Here is a 24,361-nt window from a genome sequence, read left to right as displayed (position 1 = left end):
TTTATTACCAATTTATTGTGCATTGGTGTATTTCCTTCTAAACTTTGTAAAACACAAGAACACACTTTTTACATAATTTGATACTTATATATAATAATATAAGATTTTTTAAATATGTATGTACTTCTTTTATGGTGCGATGATCATACGAAATATTTGAAATTGATTTTATCGACGGAGTGAATCTATACATGAACAGACACACGAAGTAGTCACTATTTCCGTCTATAGGATCGCACAGGTCGTGCGATTATAAACCCACGGTTGCTTATTGCTTACGGCATGGCGTTAGCCAAGTCGTGTGTCATCGTGCGTTGTAGATGAAAATCGTACAACATTTATAACACTTTCGTTTTACATGTTGTACATTAATGAAAATCTTTTTATACAAATACTGACGACAGGTGAGAGTACCAGAAAATGGTAACACGAGTGTCTACAGAGAAAAATAATAGTACTAGTAGATGAATTGAATTTAAAGATGCCAGTGAGATTTTGATATGGCGGCAAATTTTAGTTAGGCGAGAATTTATTGTAAATTTCGGCAGTACTATTCGATCGTTTCGTCAGATATTCACGTGCAAGGCGTGTTGCAATATTTGTTTCAAATTTTGACTCGCAGCGTACTTTACCCGCAATGTTACGCTGAAAAATTGAAACATTATGCGTTACTACATTTTGAAGCACAGTGGCGACATATCATGGCGGCGAAATTTTCTTAACTGCAGTTGTGTATCTCGAGACTTTCATACCTAATACGTACGCAAAGGAATTTCTTTGTGAAGTAACATATTTAGTAAATGGATATATTGTGTATAAAATTCATTCCATAAGATTATCATTTATGATCTAGTTTTGTGTATTCTGAGTGATGTAGCTATACTGTATTAATCAGATATAACATGTAGTTAAAAGGATCTTTTGTGTACAGTCTTTGCACTGACACTATGGCTTAGATGTGAAATTATGTTATAGCAATCCCGTATTGATAGAGGAAATTTGTGTTATTTGGATTTTACTATATATTTATCATTCATATTTTTTAAGATTATTCAAGATGAACAAGCGCCGTAGAACGTCTTCTGTTGCAAGCCGTGGTACAGAAGATGACGGTGATGATATACCGCCTGAACCGACAAAGAGAAGAAAAAAATTAGATCCTGTAAGTTGTTTCAAATTATTATAAAACGATACATAATTAACGATCAAGGTACGATAATTATTTGATTCGATGTGTATAGAGTGATCTATGCCAACAATTATATGACGTGCTACGCAATCAAAAAAAGGAAGATGGAACACTATTATGCGATGCATTTATACGTGTGCCTAAACGTAGACAAGAACCTGGTTATTATGAAGTTGTAACAAATCCTATAGATCTATTAAAGGTACAACAGAAGTTGAAAACCGATGAATATAGAGATATGGATGATTTATCTGCTGATATTCAACTCATGGTTAATAATGCAAAAGCTTTTTATATGGTAATATATTTTAATTTTCAATTATTAAACATATATGTGTGTTGTGAGTCTATATAAGAGCTACTAAAATTATTTTGTAAAAATAGCGTACATCTCCTGAGTATAAAGATGCGACTGAACTTTGGGAGTTATGTATAAATACAAAAAATCGTATTATGGAAGAATACGAAGATGCAGAACCTAAAGGAAAGCTTATACTAAAAGTAGCACGATTGGTGAGTTCAGCACATATTTTTTTATGTATAATGTAATATTAGGAAAGTATCAATGCCGTTTTAATTATATAGGCTCGAAAAGCAGCAGCGAAACAAGACGACGCAGAAGATACGTCTGAAAGTTCAACAAATCCTGACGAAGAAACAATACAACTTTTTGAAGACCTATTTGCAGCAGTTATGACAGCAACAGATCCGGCTGACAACAATAGACCGTTGCATACAATGTTTCAACTTAAGCCATCTAAAAAAGTTCGATAATTTCTTATTAGCAAAATATTACATGTCATCTTTCTAAACAAATGTATTACTTGATCAATGTTACATTTTCAGTTATATCCAGAATATTATGATGTAATTGAAACGCCAGTAGATCTAAAAACAGTTGCAAGGAAAATTCAAGAAGCAGCCTACAGTTGTGTTGCGGATATGGAAAAAGATTTGATGCTAATGTGTCGTAATGCTTGTCAATTTAACGAACCCGGTTCTCAAATTTATAAAGATGCGAAACTTTTGAAAAAGATTATTACCGCAGCAGCAAAAAAACAGGACACTGGATTAAGTAGCAGTGTTCCGAAAATTGCAACAACTGCACCATCAACACGAAGTAAAAGAGGAAGTCGTACAATGGCGCAATCCTTGATAGCCCAGACTGCAGCATTACCAGATGAAGATGAAGAAAGTGACGATGAAGAGGAAGAGTCTGCAGAGACTGAAGAGGCTGACAATCACCAGTGGCAGCTATTTCAAACTATCCGAACAACACCTAATAATCAAGGTATTTCAAAGCGTTTGTTTGTCATATTATATTGTTAAATATTTTATAACAGTATTACTAAACTTCTTTTCCTTTATGCAGGAGTTAGAATGAGTGAATATTTTTGGAAATTGCCATCGAAAAGGTTATATCCCGATTATTACAAAATGATTAAAAATCCTATTTCTTTACTACAAATTCGTACAAAGATAAAGGTAATTAATAGAAATAGAAATGTTTCACGCTTCGTAATATAAGTTATTTTTATTTAATTTATCATTTTTGCAGAAAGGAGAATATGGTACTGTTAGCGAAGTAGCCGGGGACATGAATATTATGTTTGAGAATGCAAAGAAATATAATATTCATACATCTAGACTATATAAGGTAATAAACATTGATAGGTTTAAAAATTTCATGTACTTTATTTTTGTCATTCGTCTGTGTTGTACTATTTTAGTGTGCTGTAAAACTACAAAAGATAATGCAAGAGAAAGTACAAGAGCTCTTAGAATTTGATCAGGTAAATAACAGATTATTGAGGTAAGGATATATTGTTCTTGTAGATTTTAGATGTCATATTGTACTATAACAAATTTGACTATATTGAAACATTTAACATGACACTATAATGACAATGTATTCTTTATCAGTGAAGCTATTTTTTTATCAAATATTTAACTTTCTAACTACATACACAACGAATCCTTGATTATCTGATCTCCTGAATTTTCTAAAACATTAATGAGCTGTATCATTCTTTTATTCCTATTCACACTTCTCTTAACAATTCAACAAACGCTCGCAAGATTTATTACCTAAATCTACATTACATAACATACCATGTGGTCCAAAGAAAGTGTTACAAGCTTATTTCTCTTCTCTTTTTGTTTCTATTAATCGCCTCTTCTTCTTTGTACCATTTAGCTTTATATTTGTTATGTTCGTAGGATTCAGATTCAGACAGCGAATTTGAAAATAATTCTCACAAGGCTCATAATTTTATGAAACGTGCTACGAGTTTGTTGACTCGTGGAAAATATAAAGACAACGCACCATTGAAGAAAAGATTGTATTCATTGGTTAAATGTGTCATAGAATACGTTGTAAGTAATTCCAATATGAATTATTAAAACTGAAACTTATTAATACAGAGGATATCGTCATATTATAGTGTGAAGATGGACGACAACCGATGTTAATGTTTATGGAAAAACCTTCTAAAAAATTGTATCCAGATTATTATCAAGTAATAGCAGAACCCATTGACATGTTAGCTATTGAATCGAATATCAAAGGAGAGAAGTATCAAAGCGAAAGCGAATTAATACAAGATTTTAAGGTATATATATTAGATGTTTTTAATTGTAAATTTATTTTCTATTTTATTTTATGTGATTTCTTATTGTGTTTTTTATTGCATCGATTCACTGTTTCTTTATTTTTAGTTAATGTTTAACAATTGTCGCCAGTACAATGAAGAAGGTTCTTTAATATATGAAGATGCAAATACTTTAGAAAGAATTTTAATGGACAAAGTAAAAGAATTAGGTCCATTGACAGATTCAGGTAAATCTTCAAAATCGAGTGGGTCTACGCCAACTAGAAACGTTGGGTATGTAATATTTTATTATACACAAAATTACAAAAAAAGAATTATGCGCATAGATTCATTATCAGAAAGTTGTATTTATTATGATAAAAAGAAGGTGTGTACGTGATATATATTTTTACATAATATAGGAGACCCAAAAAAACTGTACCAGTGCACTTACAAAAATTGAAAACTATGTACGATATTATAAAAGATTACCATGACACGAAAGGAAGACAGTTGTCTTTAATTTTTATGAAATTACCGAATAAGAATGAGTACCCTGATTATTACGAAGTCATTAAACAACCAATGAACATGGAGAAAATAGCTTCAACATTAAAAAATAATGGATATGAGAATTTAGACGATCTTGTATCGGATTTTATATTAATGTTTGATAATGCTTGCAAATACAATGAACCTGATTCACAAATATACAAGGTTTGTACATTAGTGCACACATATGTAGATTATTAACATCTGATTAAAATAAAATGAGATTTCTAACAATTATTGTTTAACAGTAGAATAATTTTGAAAAAAAAAAGACATCTGTTTATTTAAAAATGAAAAATCATAATAATTATTACTTGTAATAATTCTGAATTAAAAGAAAGAATTAATTATTTACAATAAACAATAATCGCTTAATTAGATGGTATGATATATATCGAAAAGCATAATTATTATGTTTGTAACTTGATTTGGAAAATATTGTATAAAATTATGAAATAATTACAATTCGTGGGAGAACAGTACGTAAGCCGGAAGTTCAATTGAAATTTCGCGCTAAAACATGGAAAGTCCGATCTGTTTACGGTTATAATTTTTGAGGTTACGTGAAGTTAGCTTCCGTCGTAACTTTGTGCTTCGTATGGTTCTATATAAGACTTTTATGGCACAACGAATGATTTTTATACATGTATTAATGTATTAATACAATCGGTGTGAATATGTGACTCTATCAAACTAATAATCATAAATTGAATATATGAAAAGTTCCCTGGATAGTTATTACAAATGTCGTGACTTTATACAGTTTTTACGTGTCTGTGCTGTTATTCAGAATGTCTGAACAAGGATACAGTAATAAACAAGAGAATATTTTTTTCCCGCAAAAGACGTTAAAAGTTCGGCCTTGTTTTATCCGTTTATTGAGAGATCATGAAGTAGATCAACGCTTATCAAAAAAATGCAAGAAGAATGAAACAGAAGTAAACAAATACTTCATTTTTTCAGAATGTTGTCCGATCTTTTTTCTTTCAATAATGTTTATCGTTAACATATAAATGTAAAGTAAGAATTATTAGCATTACCAAATTTTCAATTCAATTTACAATTAGTTTACATAATGTTTCAGGATGCGTTAATTTTACAACGATTAGTTCTTCAAACAAAGTTACAATTAAGCGAAGACGAAGAAAGTGTGCCAGATGTGTCTGCCGCAGTCCAAGAAATATTAGCAACAATTTTTACTGCTCTTTATAATCACCAAGACGAAGAAGGAAGGTGTTATTCAGATTCTATGGCTGAACTTCCAGAGCACGATATTGTCGATGGGAAGAAGTATGTTATCTTTAATTAAAATTAAATAACACCCAATTATACTTTTTATTTATATATTATATTTTTTTTATTTTTTAAATTAGGATAATTTATTTTATTTTAAATAACAGGATACGAGGATTATCACTAGATTTAATTAAAAGAAGGTTAGATCGTGGAGTTTACAAACGACTAGATAGGTTCCAAGAAGATGTATTTACATGTTTAGAAAGAGCTAGAAGGCTGTCACGCACAGATTCACAACCTTTCGAAGATAGTGTAGAGCTTCAGGCATTTTTCCTCAGAACTCGCGACGAAGTAACACGCGGTGGTGATTTATTACATTCGCCGGCACTTAATTATACTCTCCTCGATCTGTCTACTCAAGTTGCAGAACTTAAACGTCTAAAGCAACAACAAGAATTAACATTACCTAATGAAGAGGAAAGTTGCGATGGAAATGAGACAAAAGTATGCATGTATAATAGTATTTTATGTTATAAGAGCTGTATATAAGGGGAAATAATTTTATTTATTTTGGTATTCTTGGTTTGTTTAGGATTCAGAAGCAAATACTAATACAGAGGGAAGTAATATTGACAATAGTGCTCCAATGAGTTTTAACCAAGAAGTATATAGAGCTGGTGATTTTGCGTATGTAGAGCCTTCAGAACGAGGCATGGAATATAGTGTGGTTCTTATAGAACGTTTGTGGACAAATGCAGAGGGACAGCAGATGTTATATGGCAATTTATTTTATAGACCAAGTGAAACTTATCATGTAGCTTCTAGGAAATTCCTTGACAAAGAATTATTTAAAAGTGATGCTCATATAGCTGTACCTCTAGCCAAAGTGGCTGGCAGATGTAGTGTGCTAAGTGTTAAGGATTATTTTAGAATGCAACCAGAAACTTTTCTAGAGAAAGATGTTTATGTGTGCGAATCACGATATTCTACGAGAGCAAGAGCGTTTAAAAAAATCAAAGTCTGGAATTTTGATCCAGATCATTTAAAATTAATTCCAAGAGACAAACCACTAGAACCGAAACGAGTAATATCAGTGTACAAGGAAAGACTAGAGAAACATAAAGAAGAAATCGCGGAGTTAGAAGAGGGAGAAAAATTAACAGAAAAGGAAAGACCTGTAAGTCATATTTACAATATTCATATAATGTAAAAAGAATTTTCATCTAACGTATCTTACTTTGTAGAATGTGATACTATATAATTCAAGTGATACAGAGAATACCTACTATGAACAATATAGTACATGCACGGGTGCCGTAAAAACTGGAGATTTTGTATACGTAGCAACGGATGGAGGTAGACAACAAATTGCGCAAATCGATGCTATTTGGTCGACCAAAGAGTAAGTTATATATCTCAGTATAAATTGCATACGATTTATGTGTTTATTAAAAGCAATTAATTTTTTAGTGGAAAATGTTACTTCAAAGGTCCATGGTTGCTGATGCCTGCAGAAATCCCACATGCTCCCAATAAGTTATTTTATAAACAAGAACTTTTTTTATCAACTGTTGACGGTACTCATCCTATCGTGGCTATTGTTGGAAAATGTGCTGTTCTTGATTTTGGAGAGTATATTTGCAGTGAGTATAAAACGCAACACAAAAGTGAAAAGTATATATTTAATGATCATGTCTTATAATATTTCTAAAAAAATGTGTATATTTATATAGGTCGACCTACAGAAATCCCGGAGGATGATATTTATATTTGTGAATCATTGTATGATGAAAGTAAAAGCCTTATGAAGAAACTTGGGCAAGAAGGTTTAAAAAAGTTCAATCACAGCACAACAGTAACCGAAGACGAAATTTATTTCTTTCGGAGGCCAATTAATCCCGCTAAGGTATGCATACATTTTGAGCATAAATGCTAACGTTATATGCAACATTTCAATAACAATTAGTAGTAGCCTATTATTTTGATATGCAACTAACGGAATATTATTGCTTTGCATGTGATGTGTGTGTTGTAGGTTCCAGGCGATGTGGCTCATACGCAAAATCAAGTCAAGTCTGTTACCCCTAGTTCGACTCAATTTGAAATGGTAATTTCTATCTATAAACTTCTTATGTTCTTGTCAACAATACACCAAAGATGCATGTTTCCTTGTAGTCATACGCAAGCTCATACTTACCAGTCTTACAAAGTGTTATCAGACTAAATTAGAATCGTACATTTTGTTCGACATACGAATATGATTTGCGTGTGATGATCTTACATCACTTTGTATCTGAGCATGTTTCTCATTTTATGCCGGCATATTCATCGTTTCTTTCTATTTATTTTGTTTTTTTTTGTTTATGTACATGTATGTGTGTTTTATGGAATTACGTTTTCTCTACATATTTATATAGGACTAGCAATTATTTTCCAAGGTTTTAAATTCAGAGCACCTGTTGGGTTTATCGCTAATACATATGTATATATATACTTACATATATATATATATATATACATATAGAATACCACCAAAAAGTCGCTTCCATGTCACTCTAACCCAAATAATGTAAAAATTAATACATTTTGCTTTAAATGTAATGCATACAGTACTAATATCTAAGTATACAGATCTTTAGAATATTTCCGAGGAATAAGAATCGAGCATTAGAATATTACAATATTATATTAGCGTCAAAGAGTAAACTGTAAATAATACGCACTGCATCGCGATGATTCATAATGAAATGAAATTTATTTCATTCAACAGTAAACTCACGAATACTGCAGTTTGTGATATCTTTGATCAGGGATAATTTACGTAGTTAATAGCGTTAAACGAGATTGTTATATCGATAGAAACAATTCAAAAAAGATATTCATGATATCACACTCGGTGATGGATATTGAACGTAACATAACATAAATGGTATAGGAAGCCTCACCATTGTTACCGAAGCTGGAACCCGATGTACTAGGCATGGGAGTAGGATTAGGAGTGGGAGTGGGAGTAGGAGTTGGGGAGGACAGCATGGACGCTGGTGGTCCACCGTCCGTTGGATCTGCAGAAGCTCAACCGGTGCTCTCCAATACTCAAACACCTGTGTCGACTAAGAAGGTAGGCATTATCGTGACATTATTTACTTACAACTTGATCACGTATTGCATTTTATTTATTTCATTTTTGTTTTTTGTTTAGAGAAATATGCCAGCATACTTTTTTGTTTTTGCACCGTTTAAACTTTGTTACCTAACATTATAGAACGACAATTAGATGTTTTACCTTTGAAGGTATAATATCAAGACTCGTTGATGAGACAGCGACATTATAATTTGTGTTTTCCTCTGTTTAGAAAACGGCGGGTAAGAAATTAGTTACGGGCTATATTTTATATTCGAGTAAAATGCGAACGCAGATTACACAAAACAATCCTGAATCATCCTTTGGGGAGATTAGCAGAATTGTTGGCAATGAGGTATTTATTTATTTTTTACTGTTGATTTTTAGTTTACTATAAGAATCTATTGAAGAAGTAAAGTATGCAGATCAAATTTTAAAAATTCAGTGTTGTAAAAAAAAAAAGACTTACCGACTTCTATTGCGAAAAATCATCAAGAGTGTACATCCATTCTGCATGCTTCATCTTTTCTTCAAGCGGCTTCTTCTCGAGGCTACTATCCACGTTTTTGCCATCAACTCCAAAATGTTATTCTTGTCGACAATAAAAAATTATCGTTTAAACACAAATTATTATATGCGAATTATAAAATAATGTAAATATTGAAATTCTATGTATACTACGTATGCTTACTATGTACTTTGTAAGTATATAATTCATTCATCATATATTTTTTAACATTTAATTATTTTTGTTCTAATATATATTACAAATTAATTACGTAAACTATTACGGAAAGTAGCCATGATAGAAAACAGTTTGTTTGACCATTTTCTTATCCTCGATCATGAAAAAGGTTTGAAAAACTGGTTTTTAAAGAATATCAAAATATCGCGAAAATGAATATTTTTTTCCATTCCAGTGGAGAAAATTACCAGCGGGAGAGAAACAAGCTTGGGAGGAAAGAGCAATTAAGATGAACGAGGATGGCGGACAGCTTAAAGGAACGTCCGTTTCAGTGGGTACAAATTCTTTACAAGATGTAGTATATGAATGTTGTTGGGACAATTGTGACTGGCAATTTGAAGATATGACCGATTGTATCGATCATTGTATCGCTGAACAAAATGGACATGTACAATCGTCTTTCGCTAACGCTGCTAGTGGTAAGTTTATTGAGTCATTTCAATACTATTGGAGATAAATGAAGTATTGAAGTCCTGATGCTTATTTTTTAACAGATGTAGAATATCAATGTCAATGGCGCGGATGTGGTCGTACAAAGAAATCTGTACCTCCATTTCCAAGTGTACAAAGACTAGCAAGGCACGTTAAAGAAGTACATATCCTTAAGTCAAATGGACGAATAATACCTCCTACAGAAAGAAGCAAGTATGATATCAAAAGTTGCTATATTATCAAAATATATTTCTCAATCTATAAATTTATATTTTATTTTCATCGTATTTTTCATTGCAGAAATTATATGGCATCGAAAGGTCCAACGATATTACCGCCAATGGAAACTGGTAATTCATTTTTAATAATCTCAAATTAGTATTTAGAACGAAGGTATAATATTTGTGTGATTACAAATAAATGCTTTTGTCGCAGAAACATCGGCAGCTGCGACACAAACAAGTAGCATACCTACCACTAAACAACCGGAACCAATGTTTGTTGCAGTTCCTCCAAGACCAAGTCGTGTATTACATTCAGATGCTTACTTACGGTACAATTATCATCGTTACTATTTTTACGATTATTATTAATGCATATTTATAAAAACATATTATTCATACCTTTCTCTTAGGTATATTGAAGCTCTAAACGTAGAAAACCGGTACATATCAAATTGGGATAAACAGATGAACGCAAATCCTGATAATACACAAATTCCTGATGTAACAAAATTACCCGCCGAATGGCTCGGTAACGGTGTAGGCAATCATGGGAACGTGGTAAACGCCTTATGGACACTCAGGAATATGATGATGCGAGATGTTTTGGCCATCAATAAAACTTTATAGTTTATAACTTGTTAAGATCTATAATATTTAACATTCGATGCTACCTTAAAACTACAATTTTCAGGTCCGTCGATCCTAGATGAAAGACTGAGAATTATTCGAATATCAGTGTATTTATAATTTTAGTTTATTTACTTTTCATTTTACAATTCTAATTAGTACGTGAAACTTAATTTAATTGTAATTCACTTTTTAGTCATTTCTGGTATGTAATTTGAAACAAATAGGAAAGTGATTTTATTATTAGAAGATTTTCAGATCTGTAGAGTATTTACACAAATGAATAAGTTTAGTGGGATATTAATTTTGAAAATGCAATCAGCATTATTTTCGATACATCGCCTATGGATCTGTTAGGAGTAGAACTAAAATGTTACAACGTAAGAATCGCCATTTTGTACATAATTCGCTATTTTTAGTTTTAAATTTTCATAAAAAGAATTTTGTATTTTGTGTATCGCGCATTATAAAAGTATGACTTGAAAATTCTTGTATTCATACTGTAATATGAAATTGTAATGTAAATATAAAGCAATGCATTTTAGAAAACAATCTGACGTAAACAACATTATTGTATCTGTGACTGCTCTTTCCAATGTCACACTGCATTTTTAATATAGTAATATTTTCATTCAACTTTTTACAAAATTGTTATACAATTAAATAAAGCTTATTAAATTAATATTTCTTATGAATAAATTTAAGAGTTTGCCTTCATTAGGGAAAACTGAAAAATTCTTTGATACTTACAAATAACAAATGTGTTAAGGAAATCAAAAAATTACAAGGTATAACCATCATTGACCATGGGACGATTTTATTTGCTGTTAAAAACATGTTACAAGAATAGAGATATTTTATTTTTTTAATAAATAAGAATTACAACTTACAATGAACTTAGACTGTTATTTTACTTGTACTTTGGATATACATTTAGATCTTCAAATGAAAATTATGGAATAATGCAGTTTCGGATTTAGAAATCGCTTACTCGGCCACCGTGTTGCCAATCCCCCCACTTTGTTGGATCTTTTTCGCTATCTGTTATTAATTCCCCACTGTTTGGATCAGTTTCCACTAATACCAAATCCACGAAACGTTCTTTTGGGGGAACTCCTATCATTTAATTTAATTTGCATAATATTTGATTATTAGTTTATGATTAAATGTAAAATGTTTTGTTTACTTGGTACTGGTTGCAATTTCAGTTTTTTATGAAACTGTTTCATTCTTGCAGATTCTTCCTTTTCACCTTTTGTATCTGATTAATTATGGAACAATATTCTATGTTAATATGTCAAAATAATTTTATAAACTAAGGTTTATACATATATACGCTTATAAGATTTATATGCTACATACTTGCTGCAAATTGTCTAGTTCTATGCATTAACGGTTTTATAGAAATTTTATTGAGATGATTAAACATGTTGACATTAACACAATGTCAGCTCTAATTTATAAATACTTTTATTTGTATATCCTATTGAAATGGCTAAGAAAAAGATTGAAGGTTTACAAAGTATTAATTCTTTTGTTATATGTTTAACAAAATACAAGTAAAAATACATCAAATCATTAGTTTCACTTTTTTTTATTTTTAAATATAATTTAATTTCTATGCTTATTAACTATTATGTTCACATACATATCTATAAAAACTAAAAATATTATATATACATACAGTTACATATACAAGAAAGTAAGAATTAATTCTTAAATTGTACAAAATGTTTTAACTCAAGACTTTTTATTATTTTGTTTAAATTTAACAAAATTTTTAAATAATATTCTTTACATTTCTAAATTATTTTAACATTACTCTATAGTTTATTTACAATTTACAGTCTACATTAATAACTATATTACAAATTTCTTCCTAAACACATTTAAAAATCTGTTACTCGACCTTTTCTTTCCCAATCGCCATATCGGGTTGGTTCTGGTCCTCGTGGTCCTCCCACTTCACCTGTTTCTGGATTGGTATCATTTGGAAATGGTTTCAGTGGTTCTTTCTCTTGATAAGGATGTTTTCCTTCTTCTAGTTCTTCCACTTTCTCTGTCATGTAAAATTATGTCATTTTATTAATAACATTTACATAATTTGACGATAGATGTTTCTTTATTGCATAGTAATGTACCTATAGGTGTACGTTCTCTTAATTTTTTTCTAAATTCACGCATTCTTGAACTCTCGGTTGTATCGGTTTCCTTTGCACACAGTATTTGATATTCTGTAAAAAGGATTAATTTGTTACTTACAAGGCAACTACTTGAAAATATATTGTTCAGCATTGATAAAGCTTTGCAAAATTATAGAGCAGCCAAAAATATTCAATTTGATTATTATCCATGTTAAAAGATCTTCAAGGAATGATGAAAATAGTATCTGGCTTAATATCTCAGAAATGATTAGATGACAAAACATGGATGTTTTAGAATTTTATAAATTTTTGACTACTTTAGAAACCTTCTGATTTTATAATTAATACCGCATATGACTTCTAAAACACTTACGTGTATAGAATAAGTTAGTTGGGCATTTTATAATTTCACGATTCACTTTTAATAATTTGTGAAAATGCATAACGTTTGAAATGAACATAACCTTAGCCATTTCGAACGTTTTCATCTATTTTAGTGACTAAATAGGAGTTATGATATTTAACTCTATATATGTAATCACATCATGTACACTTTTATTACTGCAATAGAGTTATGTTATATTGTCTTTAGATAGATCATAGTTCGAGCGGACTTTCGTGGGAATTTTTGATCATGCGCACTGGAGGCTCCAGTTTGGATCACATACACGTGATCGGGCATATAGGTGCGGTTTACTGCAAAAGTGGAATAGCTTTCTACGAATAATATTTGCTGTAAACATATCCTTCAACATACAAAAGTGAATTTCAACCAATTGAAGTATTTGTTAGTTTCTTAATTTATATAGTGTAAACCAAACAAGATTAAACAAATTATGGTAACGCGTGCTTTTGTTACTGGAGCATTGTAGGTATGCATTGTTTTATTCATAAAAAATAATTGTTTATATTTTATAGTTTTATAAGTTTAAATCTGTTACTATAAGAAACACGTGATTTACAATTAAGTAATAAAAAATTTAAAGATACGTGCGACAATTTTATAGAAGTATTAGATTGAGGTTATAAAATTAGGTTATAACTACAAATTTTAATGTAGTTTTCAGTACATACATATACTGGTCTTGAATATAATTAGCAATCCATAATAAACGTAAATCTTATTTCAAAATATATTTATACATATATCTTAATTTACATCAAGTTATATGTTATATGTTAATCGTTTGCAGACAATGTTTTAATATACCAAACAAGATACTTTTACTTTTTTGGACATATTCGAGAAATTCTTTGCGAACATATTCTTTACAAAATTACTTTCTGATGCACATTATTTCTTTACATTTCTTTAATATTCATACTCAACATGTATGTCTACAGAGGATTAATGAAATTATAATTACTATATGAGGATAATGTATAGTAATTTACTAAAATTTTAAAAACTCTTAAAGTAATGTTGGAACAAAACATTAAGATTTTCTTTTAGAGTAATAGATTTACAAGCTTCGTCTATAGCTTGTAGCATAGATGGTGCACCGCAGCTAAAGACACCAATTCTATTAATCTGGAATGAAAGAATTGGTATTAATAACAAATAAAAATGATATTTTATTTAGTATTTCAAGTAAAGTGATAGTAAAAGATTGATAAATGTAATGATGTTACTCACTGTTGGATGTAATTTCTGAATAGATAAGAAAAACTGTTCAAAATTGGGTCGTCCAAAATGTGTCACTGCTGTTAAACCAGTAAACAAAGATTTGTTTGAGATTTTTTGAAAATGACGCTCACAAATATACTGAAAAATGTCCAGATATTTCATTTTTTATATTTTTAACATTAAAAAATTAATATACTTATACAGGGTGTCTTGTTTAAGTATATATTAATATTATTAAGTATATATTAACTGTATATCAATGCTACTTTACCAATAGTATAGTTCGCAAGTCAAATTTCTGATAAAATTGTGTGATGAAAATATGAACTAATACGGTATTATTAACATCAGCATTTTCAAGATTTCGTAATATATCAACCAGCCATTCAAATTGCTTTTGTGTTCTTGTTACCCATAGAAAATATACCTATGAAATTGTAGTATTAATTTTGGCAATTGATCTTTTATATTGTTTGAAAATGATTGAAATTACTTTCTTGCATCCCAAGTTGGATTTGTGGTTTGATTTAAATATTATGTCCTTCAATATTGATGCAAAAGGTGTAACTCCTATACCTCCTCCTATCATTATAGTCACATCATATTTGTACCAATCTTGATGGCTTTCACCATACGGGCCATCTATATGAATCTGTTAAATATAGAAAAAATTAAATAAAACTATTGCAAGCTGCTATTAAGCGATCATTTGTTTATTCTTTAAGAAAAAGCATAGAACATAAATGTAGTAAAATTAAATTTAGATTTAGTAATATTTTTAAATACCATTGGCAATTTTTCATCAAGTATATAAGTTGGATCCAATTTATTTCTAATCTTAGTAGTCCAAGGTCCTACAGTTCTAATGTGTACGCTTAAATTTGGTTCATGAGGTGCAGAAGATAAAGTAAATGGATGATATTCATTTGTTTGTAACAAGGGACATGCTATTCTTATCCATTGGCCAGATTTATATTGAAAATTTGGTGGTTTAGGAAACACAAGGCAAGTCACATCTGTATCAAATGTTTAATCAAATTAATTCTGAATATAGTACTAAAAAAATATTATGGTTAATGATGATTATACATATAATACACTAAAATTTTACCTGATGGTAATATATCTGCCTTTAAAATGGGTATTTGTATCGTTTTCCGTGTCATGGTAATAATTTTATCAAAAACAAATAAAATTAGTGGTCCCAGAAAAAAGTAATGGAAAAATGGTTCCTGTTATGTGATAACAATTATAATTTTAGTATTATCCAACTAAATTACATCTCTACATACATATAATTCTTATACAGAAAATTACCTGAACCAATCTTCCAGTTCCATGTAATATCATTAAAATATAAAAAACAGGATACAAAGAATGTGTCATTGAAAACAGATTAAAATGTGTTCTACGTATGTGCGGTAACGAACATAAGAATATTAATCCTGCTACAATAGTTAACAGTATTCCAGTTAATCCTGTCATTGTTTCGAAGCACCAATAATGAAATTTTGGCAATTCATGTGTACTAAAATATAAATTTTGCATTAATATGTAAAAATATACAGGATCTTCGTCCACCCTTGGGAAAAAATTTTAATGGGAGATTGCAGATTGTCGTTCTACAGGTGAAACTTTAAATTTTTAACGAAGCCTCAATCAACAAATTGGTTTTCTTGATTTTGATGATAGGGGTGGCATAACATCCTGTATAATCTGTCTGCAAAGGTGAATACTTACGCATGAAAATAATTTGGAAACAAACACGTTAAGTCATCCGCAGTTTGTGTAGAAATGTGATAGTAATTGAACCCATGGCCAATTATATGAAGTACTACAATTTTATAGATAATACGTTACAAAAGTTTTAAACATTAAATACAGCATTATAATTTACCTGTGAATGCTAATGCCCAACAAGCGACGTATTTATGTATCTCAATCATAGAATCAAATGGTATATATAAGTGTAGAATAGTGTCTCTTAGAATTGTAATGATATTACGACACATTGTAATTAAAAGTGTGGAGTATGTAAACATTATTCCTGATGCTGCTCCTCTAGTTATTGCTAAACCATATCCTAAGATGTGTCTTAAACCAGAATGTTCTTGTTCCACCGAGTAGTCTATAATAATATATTAATAACAGTTAGAACCACACTTTTATTATTTAATGCAAAAGTGTAAAGGCACTCACGATATGCTCGTTCTGCAAAGATTCCAAGAAGAATCAAACTGTATAAACATGCCCAAAATATTTGCAACTTTTTATTAGCAAAATATTTCATTATAGGATACCAATAATCATCAGTATACTGTTTCGTATTTTCAACAATTCTTTCATTTTCATTCATAATTTCTCTACATTTTTTTTTAATTATGCTTTGTTTAATTTGATTGTTACCGCCAATTCTTGTTTGTAATTCATTCGGATCCGAATACAAACTTTCTATTGTTCTTTCCGCTTCTTTTATAAAATTTGATTTAGCTTTTGATCCTCCAACATGTAATTTTCTATGCTTCCCATCTGAATTTACATTAAATTCTAATTCAGCATAATTTAATTTGTCGTTAAAGTCACTGAGAATTTGATGAAAGTCTTGCAAATTTATATTTTCCTTTGTTGCTATGTTTGCATGATCCATCATTGATTGTACCAGTGTTTCTAAATTATTATCAGTTATATCTGCATTAACTGTTTCCATAAACGATCTAGAAGCATTATAGAAAACAAAATAAAATTACTGTTAAAAATGTTAAATCTACTTTAATAGGTACCGTAGCATATTTTTAAAATCATCTCTTTTCAATCTTCCTGTCCCATTTATGTCATACATGTCAAACATTAATTTTACTTTTTCTTCTGCAGAACCATTCAGAAATATAATTAACATATCAAGAAATTCTCTAAACGATATGAAACCATTTTTATCTTTGTCAGCTAGATTGAATATCTGAAAATTATATTTTACTTATGTTATGAAACTTAACGTACAAAAAATTAAAGATTTTCACCTTTTTGATAAATTCTGAGTCTGATCTCATACTTAATGCTTCAGAGAATTCTATAATAGTTAATTCTGTGTACACGACTTCTCTTGCCACTGCTGAATCAATTTTTAATATTTCATCTTCTGTGTGAGTTATATGAAGTGCCTGTAAAGTATAAAATAAAAACAAATTATTATTTGAAACTAATTATTCATACTTAATTATTTATTATATTTTACTTTATCATACTTGTGCAAAAACCACACGGAAAAATTGTTCTAGCTTTTTCTGTCTACACCTTTTGGTAACAGCTTGCTTTAACAGTTCTTTAACTGTAATGTTTAGTGTTTCTTGTATCGATACTGTTACTAATTCTTCAACGAATTTCTTTAATGTTTGAAGAAATAAGCTTTTGAGATAATCAGAATTAAATTTTAAGACTAAATCATAATTATGGTCTACTCTAAGCATAACATAGTTCCCATTAAATGTAACGTACACCTGTTGAATAGCATAATTTTGTTTATGAAATAATATTTATTATGTTATTTATTTATAATTTAGTGTTACATGTACCTTTATTGTGTTGCAATGTATCAAATCTATTGCTCGTATTATACATCCCATTTGATTTTTAATTTCCAATTGTTTTTTCATTAGATTTAGAGTAATGATTATAGGTCTCAATGGCAATTTTTTACCTTGCCATTCGTTCACTAATAAAACATTGTAAAAAATTCGTATTTAAATTTAATATTTAACATTGAAAAACTTACCAGTAAACAATGTAGTATCCTGATCTTCTTTTAATAAATGTGATTTTATGCACTTTGATTGGTACTCAGTTTGCTTCGTTTGTTTTAATCTTGATTGAAGATAAAGTATTGTGATGGAAGCTGTTTAAAAGTTTATTATATCTAAATACTTGTTCACATTATAAGCAAATATAGACAAATATATCTTACAACACAAAATAACAAGTAATCCCATTAATGTCAGCGAGAAAGATAGAATGCTATTATTAAAATAGTCATAGGTTCCAGGATCTGTACATTTATCAACATTTCCAACAGTAATTGTTTCAGCATGATAGCAACTAATATATTCCTTATTAAATTTTGTACAATTACCCTCCTTAATAATACCATTTGTATAACAATTAGGATGCAATTCTTTTCCTGAAATAAAAATTGTATGTATTGATAGTTACTAAAAAAATTTGATTACTGTTTATAAATATACCTGATGCAGGAACTTTAAAAGGTTTGCTTGGAATATCATTATGATCCATTGCAGTAACAGATACTAATATATCGTAGAATGAAATATTTTCTAATCTGTTGATCTCATCAGCAGTGAAGAGACTAAAGGTATAATGTTTAAGATTTTAATATAAAAATATAAAACATAAGGTCCAATAAAAATAATATTCTTTGTTATGCAAATAACTTACTTATTTTTCATATTTTTATACCAAAATCTATCTCCACTACGAATACGTTCAAATTGATCAATTATGATAGCTTGAAATAATTCTCCAGGTCCATCTATGGTTTCCAAAATTCCTCCAACCCATACGTCGACATTATCAAAGGAATTATTATGTAATTTCAAAAATTGCTTTTTAAACTTGATGTGAGATATGAAACAATAATACAATGATATGTAGTGTAAATTGTGAAAGAATTAGTTCGATTAAGAAATAGTGCATAAATTCAATAAGTACTTCTGGATCTACATTTAAAAAATGAGATGTATTATCGACTCTCTTTAAATTATATGCCAGTCTGGCAGTATTATAGTCTGGAAGTCCATGATCGCGGCCTCTTTGTATATTAAGCGCCATTAAGTCCCTTCTGGAGAATTCAAGTGGACCAAACAATCTACCTCTTAAGTCTTCAATGATTTTGTGATCTTCTTCTTCGCTTAATTGGACAGCCATTCCCATTATTAATTTTTCAATATCAATAACTCCCTCTACTTTTGTCATGTTTGCAAAAATGGAATTCTAGACAGAAAATAGTGGTTTTAAAATAACACAAACAATATTCAATTTGTTTAGTACAATACCTCTGACATCCAGTAATTATTACAAGTTCTAATTGCACAAGAATTTTGTTCTAGTTTACAACCATTTCTTCCATAGTCTCGCAGATAAACACCTATTGAAATAATATTGAATTATGCCCTTTTTATTTTTATTTTTTCAAGTAGTGTTCTTATTTGTCGAAAGTTAACAAATTCTCACATGAAAAAAAAAAACAAGTTCTTAAAGTAGGCCATGGAAAAATAACTATATATACTATAATATGTAATTGTTTATATTCATTATGATATGTAAAATGTTTATATTATTTCTAATTAAATTAACAAAATCATTTGAGTAGTACCTGGTGGAACCAAAGTGTGACCAAATCGAAAAGCTGCTGCTTGAAAAAATTGTTCTATTTGGGGATCGATGTTTGGATTGTAACCTTTTGAAAAGTGATTGAACTTAAATTGGTACAAAATCTGATAAAGATAATGTATCTTTTATAAGTTGTATAAATTACGGAATTTTTATAAATACATTACCATTGTATTTAGGAAGTTCGTTTCCTAACCATTCAGGTAACCATTCATTAGTAACAATGTGTTGTTGCGTTGCTATTACCCATTTTCGAGCTTCATTGTAAACTTTTTCACTTGAACAATCAGGACACTGGTGTTTTATGTATCTTGCTACATGATTATGCCATCTAAACCAAATTATACCAAAAGTGAGAAGAAACGGATTTTCATTCCCTCTTGGATTTCCTAGCTCTAGAACATACAATTGCACCATATTTACTTTATTAATTGTTCACAATGCACTCTTTGTACTCCTTAAGAATTAAAATATTATCAAATATATCACATATTTCTCAAAGGAAATTCTATAGATCTATCACAAAAATGAGTGTAAGAGATGCATTAAATTCAGCTCTCGATGAAGAATTAGCAAGAGATGAAAAAGTATTTATTTTGGGGGAGGAAGTTGCACAGTATGATGGTGCATATAAAGTAACAAGAGGGCTCTGGAAAAAATATGGGGATAAAAGATTAATTGATACACCCATAACAGAAGCAGGATTTTGTGGTTTAGCTATTGGAGCAGCACTCGGTGGTTTAAAACCAATATGTGAATTTATGACATTTAATTTTTCAATGCAAGCTATAGATCGTGTAATAAATGGCGCAGCTAAGAATTTATATATGAGCGCAGGAAAATATGGTGTACCCATTGTGTTTCGTGGTCCAAATGGTAATGCTAAAGGTTTAGCTGCACAACATTCTCAGTGTTTTGCTGCATGGTATATGAGCGTGCCTGGTTTAAAAGTTATGTCACCTACAACCTGTGAAGATTACAGGGGATCTTTGAAAGCTGCTGTCAGAGATCCTGATCCAGTTATACTTTTAGAAAGTGAATTACTTTATAATATCGAATTTCCTGTATCGGATGAAGTTATGGATAAAGATTTTATGATACCTATTGGTAAAGCTAAAATTGAAAAATCGGGTAACCATATTACTTTAACATCACATGGTCAAGCTACTCTCTATACAATGCAAGCAGCTGAAATTCTAGCAGGAGAAGGAATAGAAGCAGAAGTTATTAATTTACGTTCTCTTAGACCATTAGATTGGGAGACAATTTTTAAGTCGGTTACAAAAACCCATAGATTAATGACCGTAGAATTGGGATGGCCTATTTGTGGAGTGGGTTCTGAAATAGTGGCTACAGTAATGGAAAATCCAATATTTTTTCAACTTGATGCACCGGCTGTTCGTTGCACAGGTATTGATGTACCTATGCCATATGCAGAAAATATTGAATACGAGTGTACACCTAAAGATCATCATATTGTAGATTTTGCTAAGAAAGTTTGTGGTATGAAAATATAAATCTGTTATTTGTCTTTCAAATAAAATTTTACTTACTAAAAAATCGTTCAACTTTCTCTGTATGATGCTGTGTAATATATTTATGATGATGAAGTGGAGGTGGTGGGTTAAACATGGGTAGTCTAGCAGTATTATATTCAGGATATAAATTATCGTGGGATGTTGCAAGTAAACCATTCTGATCAAAGGTACCATTTGAATAAGTTCTTAAAACATTTGACCATGCTTTTGAAGTACCATAGATGAGTCCACCATCCAAAAAAGGAGTTATTTCGTTCAACTGCAATGTACTATTTTTAATCTGTAACTATTAAATGACTAATTGTGTCGTTAAACAGAATTTAGAAACCTGTTGACGTGGATTATTAGGAGAGTGCCCGGTTCTCATATCATAACGTGTACGTAATACTGGCATTTCAGAATGTCCAGGTTTGATTCTGTAATCATGCCCATCTGGAATTTTAATATTGAAATATTCTGGTGGACATGTTGGCCTTTGTGCATCCAAAATTTCTTCTACAACATGTTGCCCTAAATACATTGTAATTGTAATCATAATTAAATGGAATATTGATTATGTTCTCTTAAAAATAAATTTAATATCTTGTAACATACCGAAAAATACAAGTAATGCATTTTTGCCTGTTCTGGATTTAGATCCAATATTACCACTGAGAAGTTTATCACTTAGCTCCAATGGTTCTGGCCTATTAGTACCTGAAGGCTTATATACACCATCTTCATAAGCAGCTGGCCATCTTCTTAATAAAGGAGTATCAATTGCTCCCAATTTCGGTCGACCAATATTATTATACCATCCATCATATCCAGGATATTCTGTTGCTTTTGCTTTATACTCATAAACATTAGTGTTTTCCCAAGATCCAGTTAATAACCAGTCCAACAACCTCTGCTTATCCTTCACAATTTCAATGTTACTTGGCTTTTTAATATCTTTAAATCAGATATTTTGAAGTTGTATTATTATTATATTAACACTATTTTATTTATAATATTATATAATGCACAATAACATGATATAATATTAAGATACTGAGATCCATACTTACATGTTAACTTTACTGACTTGTTAGGAAGTGTAGAATTGCAATTGAATAATGGGAAACAACAGTAAATAACAATTAAATAATATGAAGCGTGCATATTTTATCTCAATAATGACTGGCGATATTTGAAAGATTCATTAATGTACTGTGATTTAAATATTTGTTCTAGTTTTACGCGCTTCTAAAATAAGAACTGTGGGCAGGAAAAGAACCACTCGTTATATGTAATATAATATCTCTATCTTTGCTTGATAAGAGGCACAGGAAATGAAGAAGACTGAATCACATTTAAAGCTGTTATTAAGTAAATTCTGGTAAAGAATAAGTATAATACAATTAAGTATTAAATGCACACATTTTTATGTAATGTAATTGTATAATAATGAATGAACCACGAAAAAAGATTTTTTGGTTTGCGATACTTAGTAGAATAACAGTTTTAGTTTTACAATTTATATTTAATTTTGTATGCCCTGATCATCATGCAGATGCATTTAGAAGTCCTGTCGATAATCGCGAAAAGATTTCATTATATGATAATATAGTTACATTTTTCTTTGGTGGTCTTACACGCTGGGATGGTGAATACTTTATACATATTGCCAAATATGGTTATACATATGAAAATACTTTGGCATTCTATCCATTATATCCCATATTAATTCGAATTACTGCTACTTTTATAAGAAAAGTATTCTTTATGTTAAATACTCACAGCTCTATAATTATAGCAGCCATATTAATTAATACTACATGTTTTGTAAAATCTGCTATTATATTTTATGATTTAAGTACGATAGTATTGAAAAAGAAAAATCTAGCTTATAAAGCAGCAATACTTTATTGCATAAATCCAGCTACTATATTTTTTTCTGCTATTTATTCAGAATCTTTGTTTACTTATTTAACATATTACAGTATGTTAAGATCTATTAAATATGATCTATATGTATCTTTTCCAATAGGTTTATCTATTCTTACAAGATCAAATGGTATAGTCAACATTGGTTTTCCTATATATTTTGGATTAAAAGAATTATGCCATAGTTTTTCAACAAAGTATAATAATTTTTCATTGAAAGCATTAGGTCAATTTTTGTTTAGAAAAACTACTTTAAAAAGTATTTTGTTAATGTGTAATACGTTAATTATATCAATAGCTCCTTTTATGTTGTTACACATATATAATTACATTACATTTTGTATTCCTCGTTCTAATCAAATATTTATTCCAAAACATATTAATAGTCACAGTAGAATTAATAATTTAGTATTGCCAGGTAGTAATAACATAGAATGGTGTCATGCTAAGATTCCAATTGCATACTCATATATACAAACGAAATACTGGAATGTAGGCTTTCTCAATTACTATGAACTAAAACAGATACCAAATTTTATTCTAGCATTTCCAATATTGGTTATTATGATTACATGTATAAAAGAATATTTTCTTGAGCACAGAAAATATTTTTATACATTGGGGTTCGTTAAAAGTACTGAGAATAAAGAGCTTGTTACCACAAATAAATATCCATCAGAAATGTTAGTGTTCATTCTTCATGGTTTATTTTTGACTGTATTTTGTATTCTTTTCGTACATATTCAAGTAAGCACACGTTTAATAAGCTCAGCAAGTCCATTGATATATTGGTATTGTGCTTTAACCATGTCTAACACACATAACAATAACATGATGAATGAAAATGGAGAAACTATGTTTACTAAATGGAGATTATTTTTTCTAATTCCAAAGAGATATGTTTTGAAGGATAAGCTTATATTATCATACTTTCTAGGATATGTATTTATAGGTTGTTTTATGTTTCCAAACTTTTTACCTTGGACGTAATTTATATATGTATTGTATAGATGTTATGTTATAATAA

The 24,361-nt window shown here is 29.8% G+C and overlaps 5 protein-coding genes across 11 annotated transcripts; 3 read left to right on the top strand and 2 right to left on the bottom strand.

Annotated features, from left to right (window-relative positions):
* Positions 1 to 293: 293 nt before the first annotated feature.
* LOC122399315 (protein polybromo-1) lies at positions 294 to 11,154 on the top strand. 6 transcript variants are annotated; one of them, XM_043399917.1, is made up of 27 exons: positions 294 to 404; positions 1,048 to 1,162; positions 1,242 to 1,487; positions 1,574 to 1,702; positions 1,775 to 1,954; positions 2,036 to 2,480; positions 2,562 to 2,674; positions 2,748 to 2,846; positions 2,920 to 2,982; positions 3,410 to 3,565; positions 3,634 to 3,801; positions 3,908 to 4,074; positions 4,203 to 4,497; positions 5,417 to 5,622; positions 5,706 to 6,072; positions 6,161 to 6,745; positions 6,813 to 6,970; positions 7,039 to 7,211; positions 7,302 to 7,474; positions 7,604 to 7,675; positions 8,504 to 8,686; positions 8,922 to 9,044; positions 9,610 to 9,853; positions 9,929 to 10,079; positions 10,167 to 10,216; positions 10,302 to 10,419; positions 10,501 to 11,153. In XM_043399917.1, exons 2-27 carry the CDS (start codon positions 1,058 to 1,060, stop codon positions 10,715 to 10,717), a joined length of 4,986 nt encoding a protein of 1,661 aa, XP_043255852.1. In that variant the 5' UTR covers positions 294 to 404; positions 1,048 to 1,057; the 3' UTR covers positions 10,718 to 11,153. The 6 variants fall into 6 exon arrangements, with proteins under 6 accessions (XP_043255852.1, XP_043255853.1, XP_043255854.1 ...); XM_043399918.1 differs by lacking the exon at positions 294 to 404 and having other exon boundaries at positions 805 to 1,162; positions 3,410 to 3,562; positions 10,501 to 11,154; XM_043399919.1 differs by lacking the exon at positions 294 to 404 and having other exon boundaries at positions 805 to 1,162; positions 5,733 to 6,072.
* Positions 11,155 to 12,540: 1,386 nt separating this feature from the next.
* LOC122399354 (succinate dehydrogenase assembly factor 4, mitochondrial-like) lies at positions 12,541 to 13,439 on the bottom strand. The gene is made up of 3 exons (XM_043399991.1): positions 13,235 to 13,439; positions 12,859 to 12,951; positions 12,541 to 12,776 (listed from the first exon to the last, which is right to left on the bottom strand). The coding sequence occupies exons 1-3, from the start codon at positions 13,347 to 13,349 to the stop codon at positions 12,607 to 12,609; spliced, it is 378 nt and encodes a 125-aa protein (XP_043255926.1). The 5' UTR covers positions 13,350 to 13,439; the 3' UTR covers positions 12,541 to 12,606.
* Positions 13,440 to 13,614: 175 nt separating this feature from the next.
* On the top strand, positions 13,615 to 24,324 carry LOC122399331 (GPI mannosyltransferase 2). The gene is made up of 2 exons (XM_043399943.1): positions 13,615 to 13,733; positions 22,642 to 24,324. The coding sequence occupies exon 2, from the start codon at positions 22,855 to 22,857 to the stop codon at positions 24,322 to 24,324; it is 1,470 nt and encodes a 489-aa protein (XP_043255878.1). The 5' UTR covers positions 13,615 to 13,733; positions 22,642 to 22,854.
* LOC122399477 (dual oxidase 2-like) lies at positions 14,226 to 22,469 on the bottom strand. The gene is made up of 26 exons (XM_043400177.1): positions 22,460 to 22,469; positions 22,021 to 22,359; positions 21,755 to 21,936; positions 21,442 to 21,685; positions 20,056 to 20,283; positions 19,872 to 19,955; positions 19,552 to 19,643; positions 19,208 to 19,489; positions 18,935 to 19,110; positions 18,724 to 18,845; positions 18,447 to 18,659; positions 18,258 to 18,377; positions 18,058 to 18,197; positions 17,731 to 17,982; positions 17,506 to 17,646; positions 17,269 to 17,444; positions 16,688 to 17,202; positions 16,386 to 16,616; positions 16,229 to 16,322; positions 15,806 to 16,016; positions 15,600 to 15,720; positions 15,275 to 15,504; positions 14,982 to 15,140; positions 14,760 to 14,915; positions 14,498 to 14,626; positions 14,226 to 14,392 (listed from the first exon to the last, which is right to left on the bottom strand). The coding sequence occupies exons 1-26, from the start codon at positions 22,467 to 22,469 to the stop codon at positions 14,264 to 14,266; spliced, it is 4,776 nt and encodes a 1,591-aa protein (XP_043256112.1). The 3' UTR covers positions 14,226 to 14,263.
* Positions 19,969 to 21,477, top strand: LOC122399339 (pyruvate dehydrogenase E1 component subunit beta, mitochondrial-like). Of its 2 annotated transcripts, none has more exons than XM_043399961.1 (2): positions 19,969 to 20,091; positions 20,179 to 21,477. In XM_043399961.1, the coding sequence occupies exon 2, from the start codon at positions 20,329 to 20,331 to the stop codon at positions 21,403 to 21,405; it is 1,077 nt and encodes a 358-aa protein (XP_043255896.1). In that variant the 5' UTR covers positions 19,969 to 20,091; positions 20,179 to 20,328; the 3' UTR covers positions 21,406 to 21,477. The 2 variants fall into 2 exon arrangements, with proteins under 2 accessions (XP_043255896.1, XP_043255897.1); XM_043399962.1 differs by having other exon boundaries at positions 20,070 to 20,091; positions 20,391 to 21,477.
* Positions 24,325 to 24,361: the final 37 nt, after the last annotated feature.

Source organism: Colletes gigas, unplaced genomic scaffold (genome assembly GCF_013123115.1).
Source record: "Colletes gigas isolate AHSC1104 unplaced genomic scaffold, ASM1312311v1 Colletes_gigas_Sc00013, whole genome shotgun sequence".
NCBI classification, from domain to species: domain Eukaryota; kingdom Metazoa; phylum Arthropoda; class Insecta; order Hymenoptera; family Colletidae; genus Colletes; species Colletes gigas.
The sequence above is the reverse complement of the archived record's forward strand: the minus strand, read 5'-3'. Positions and strand labels throughout refer to the sequence as shown.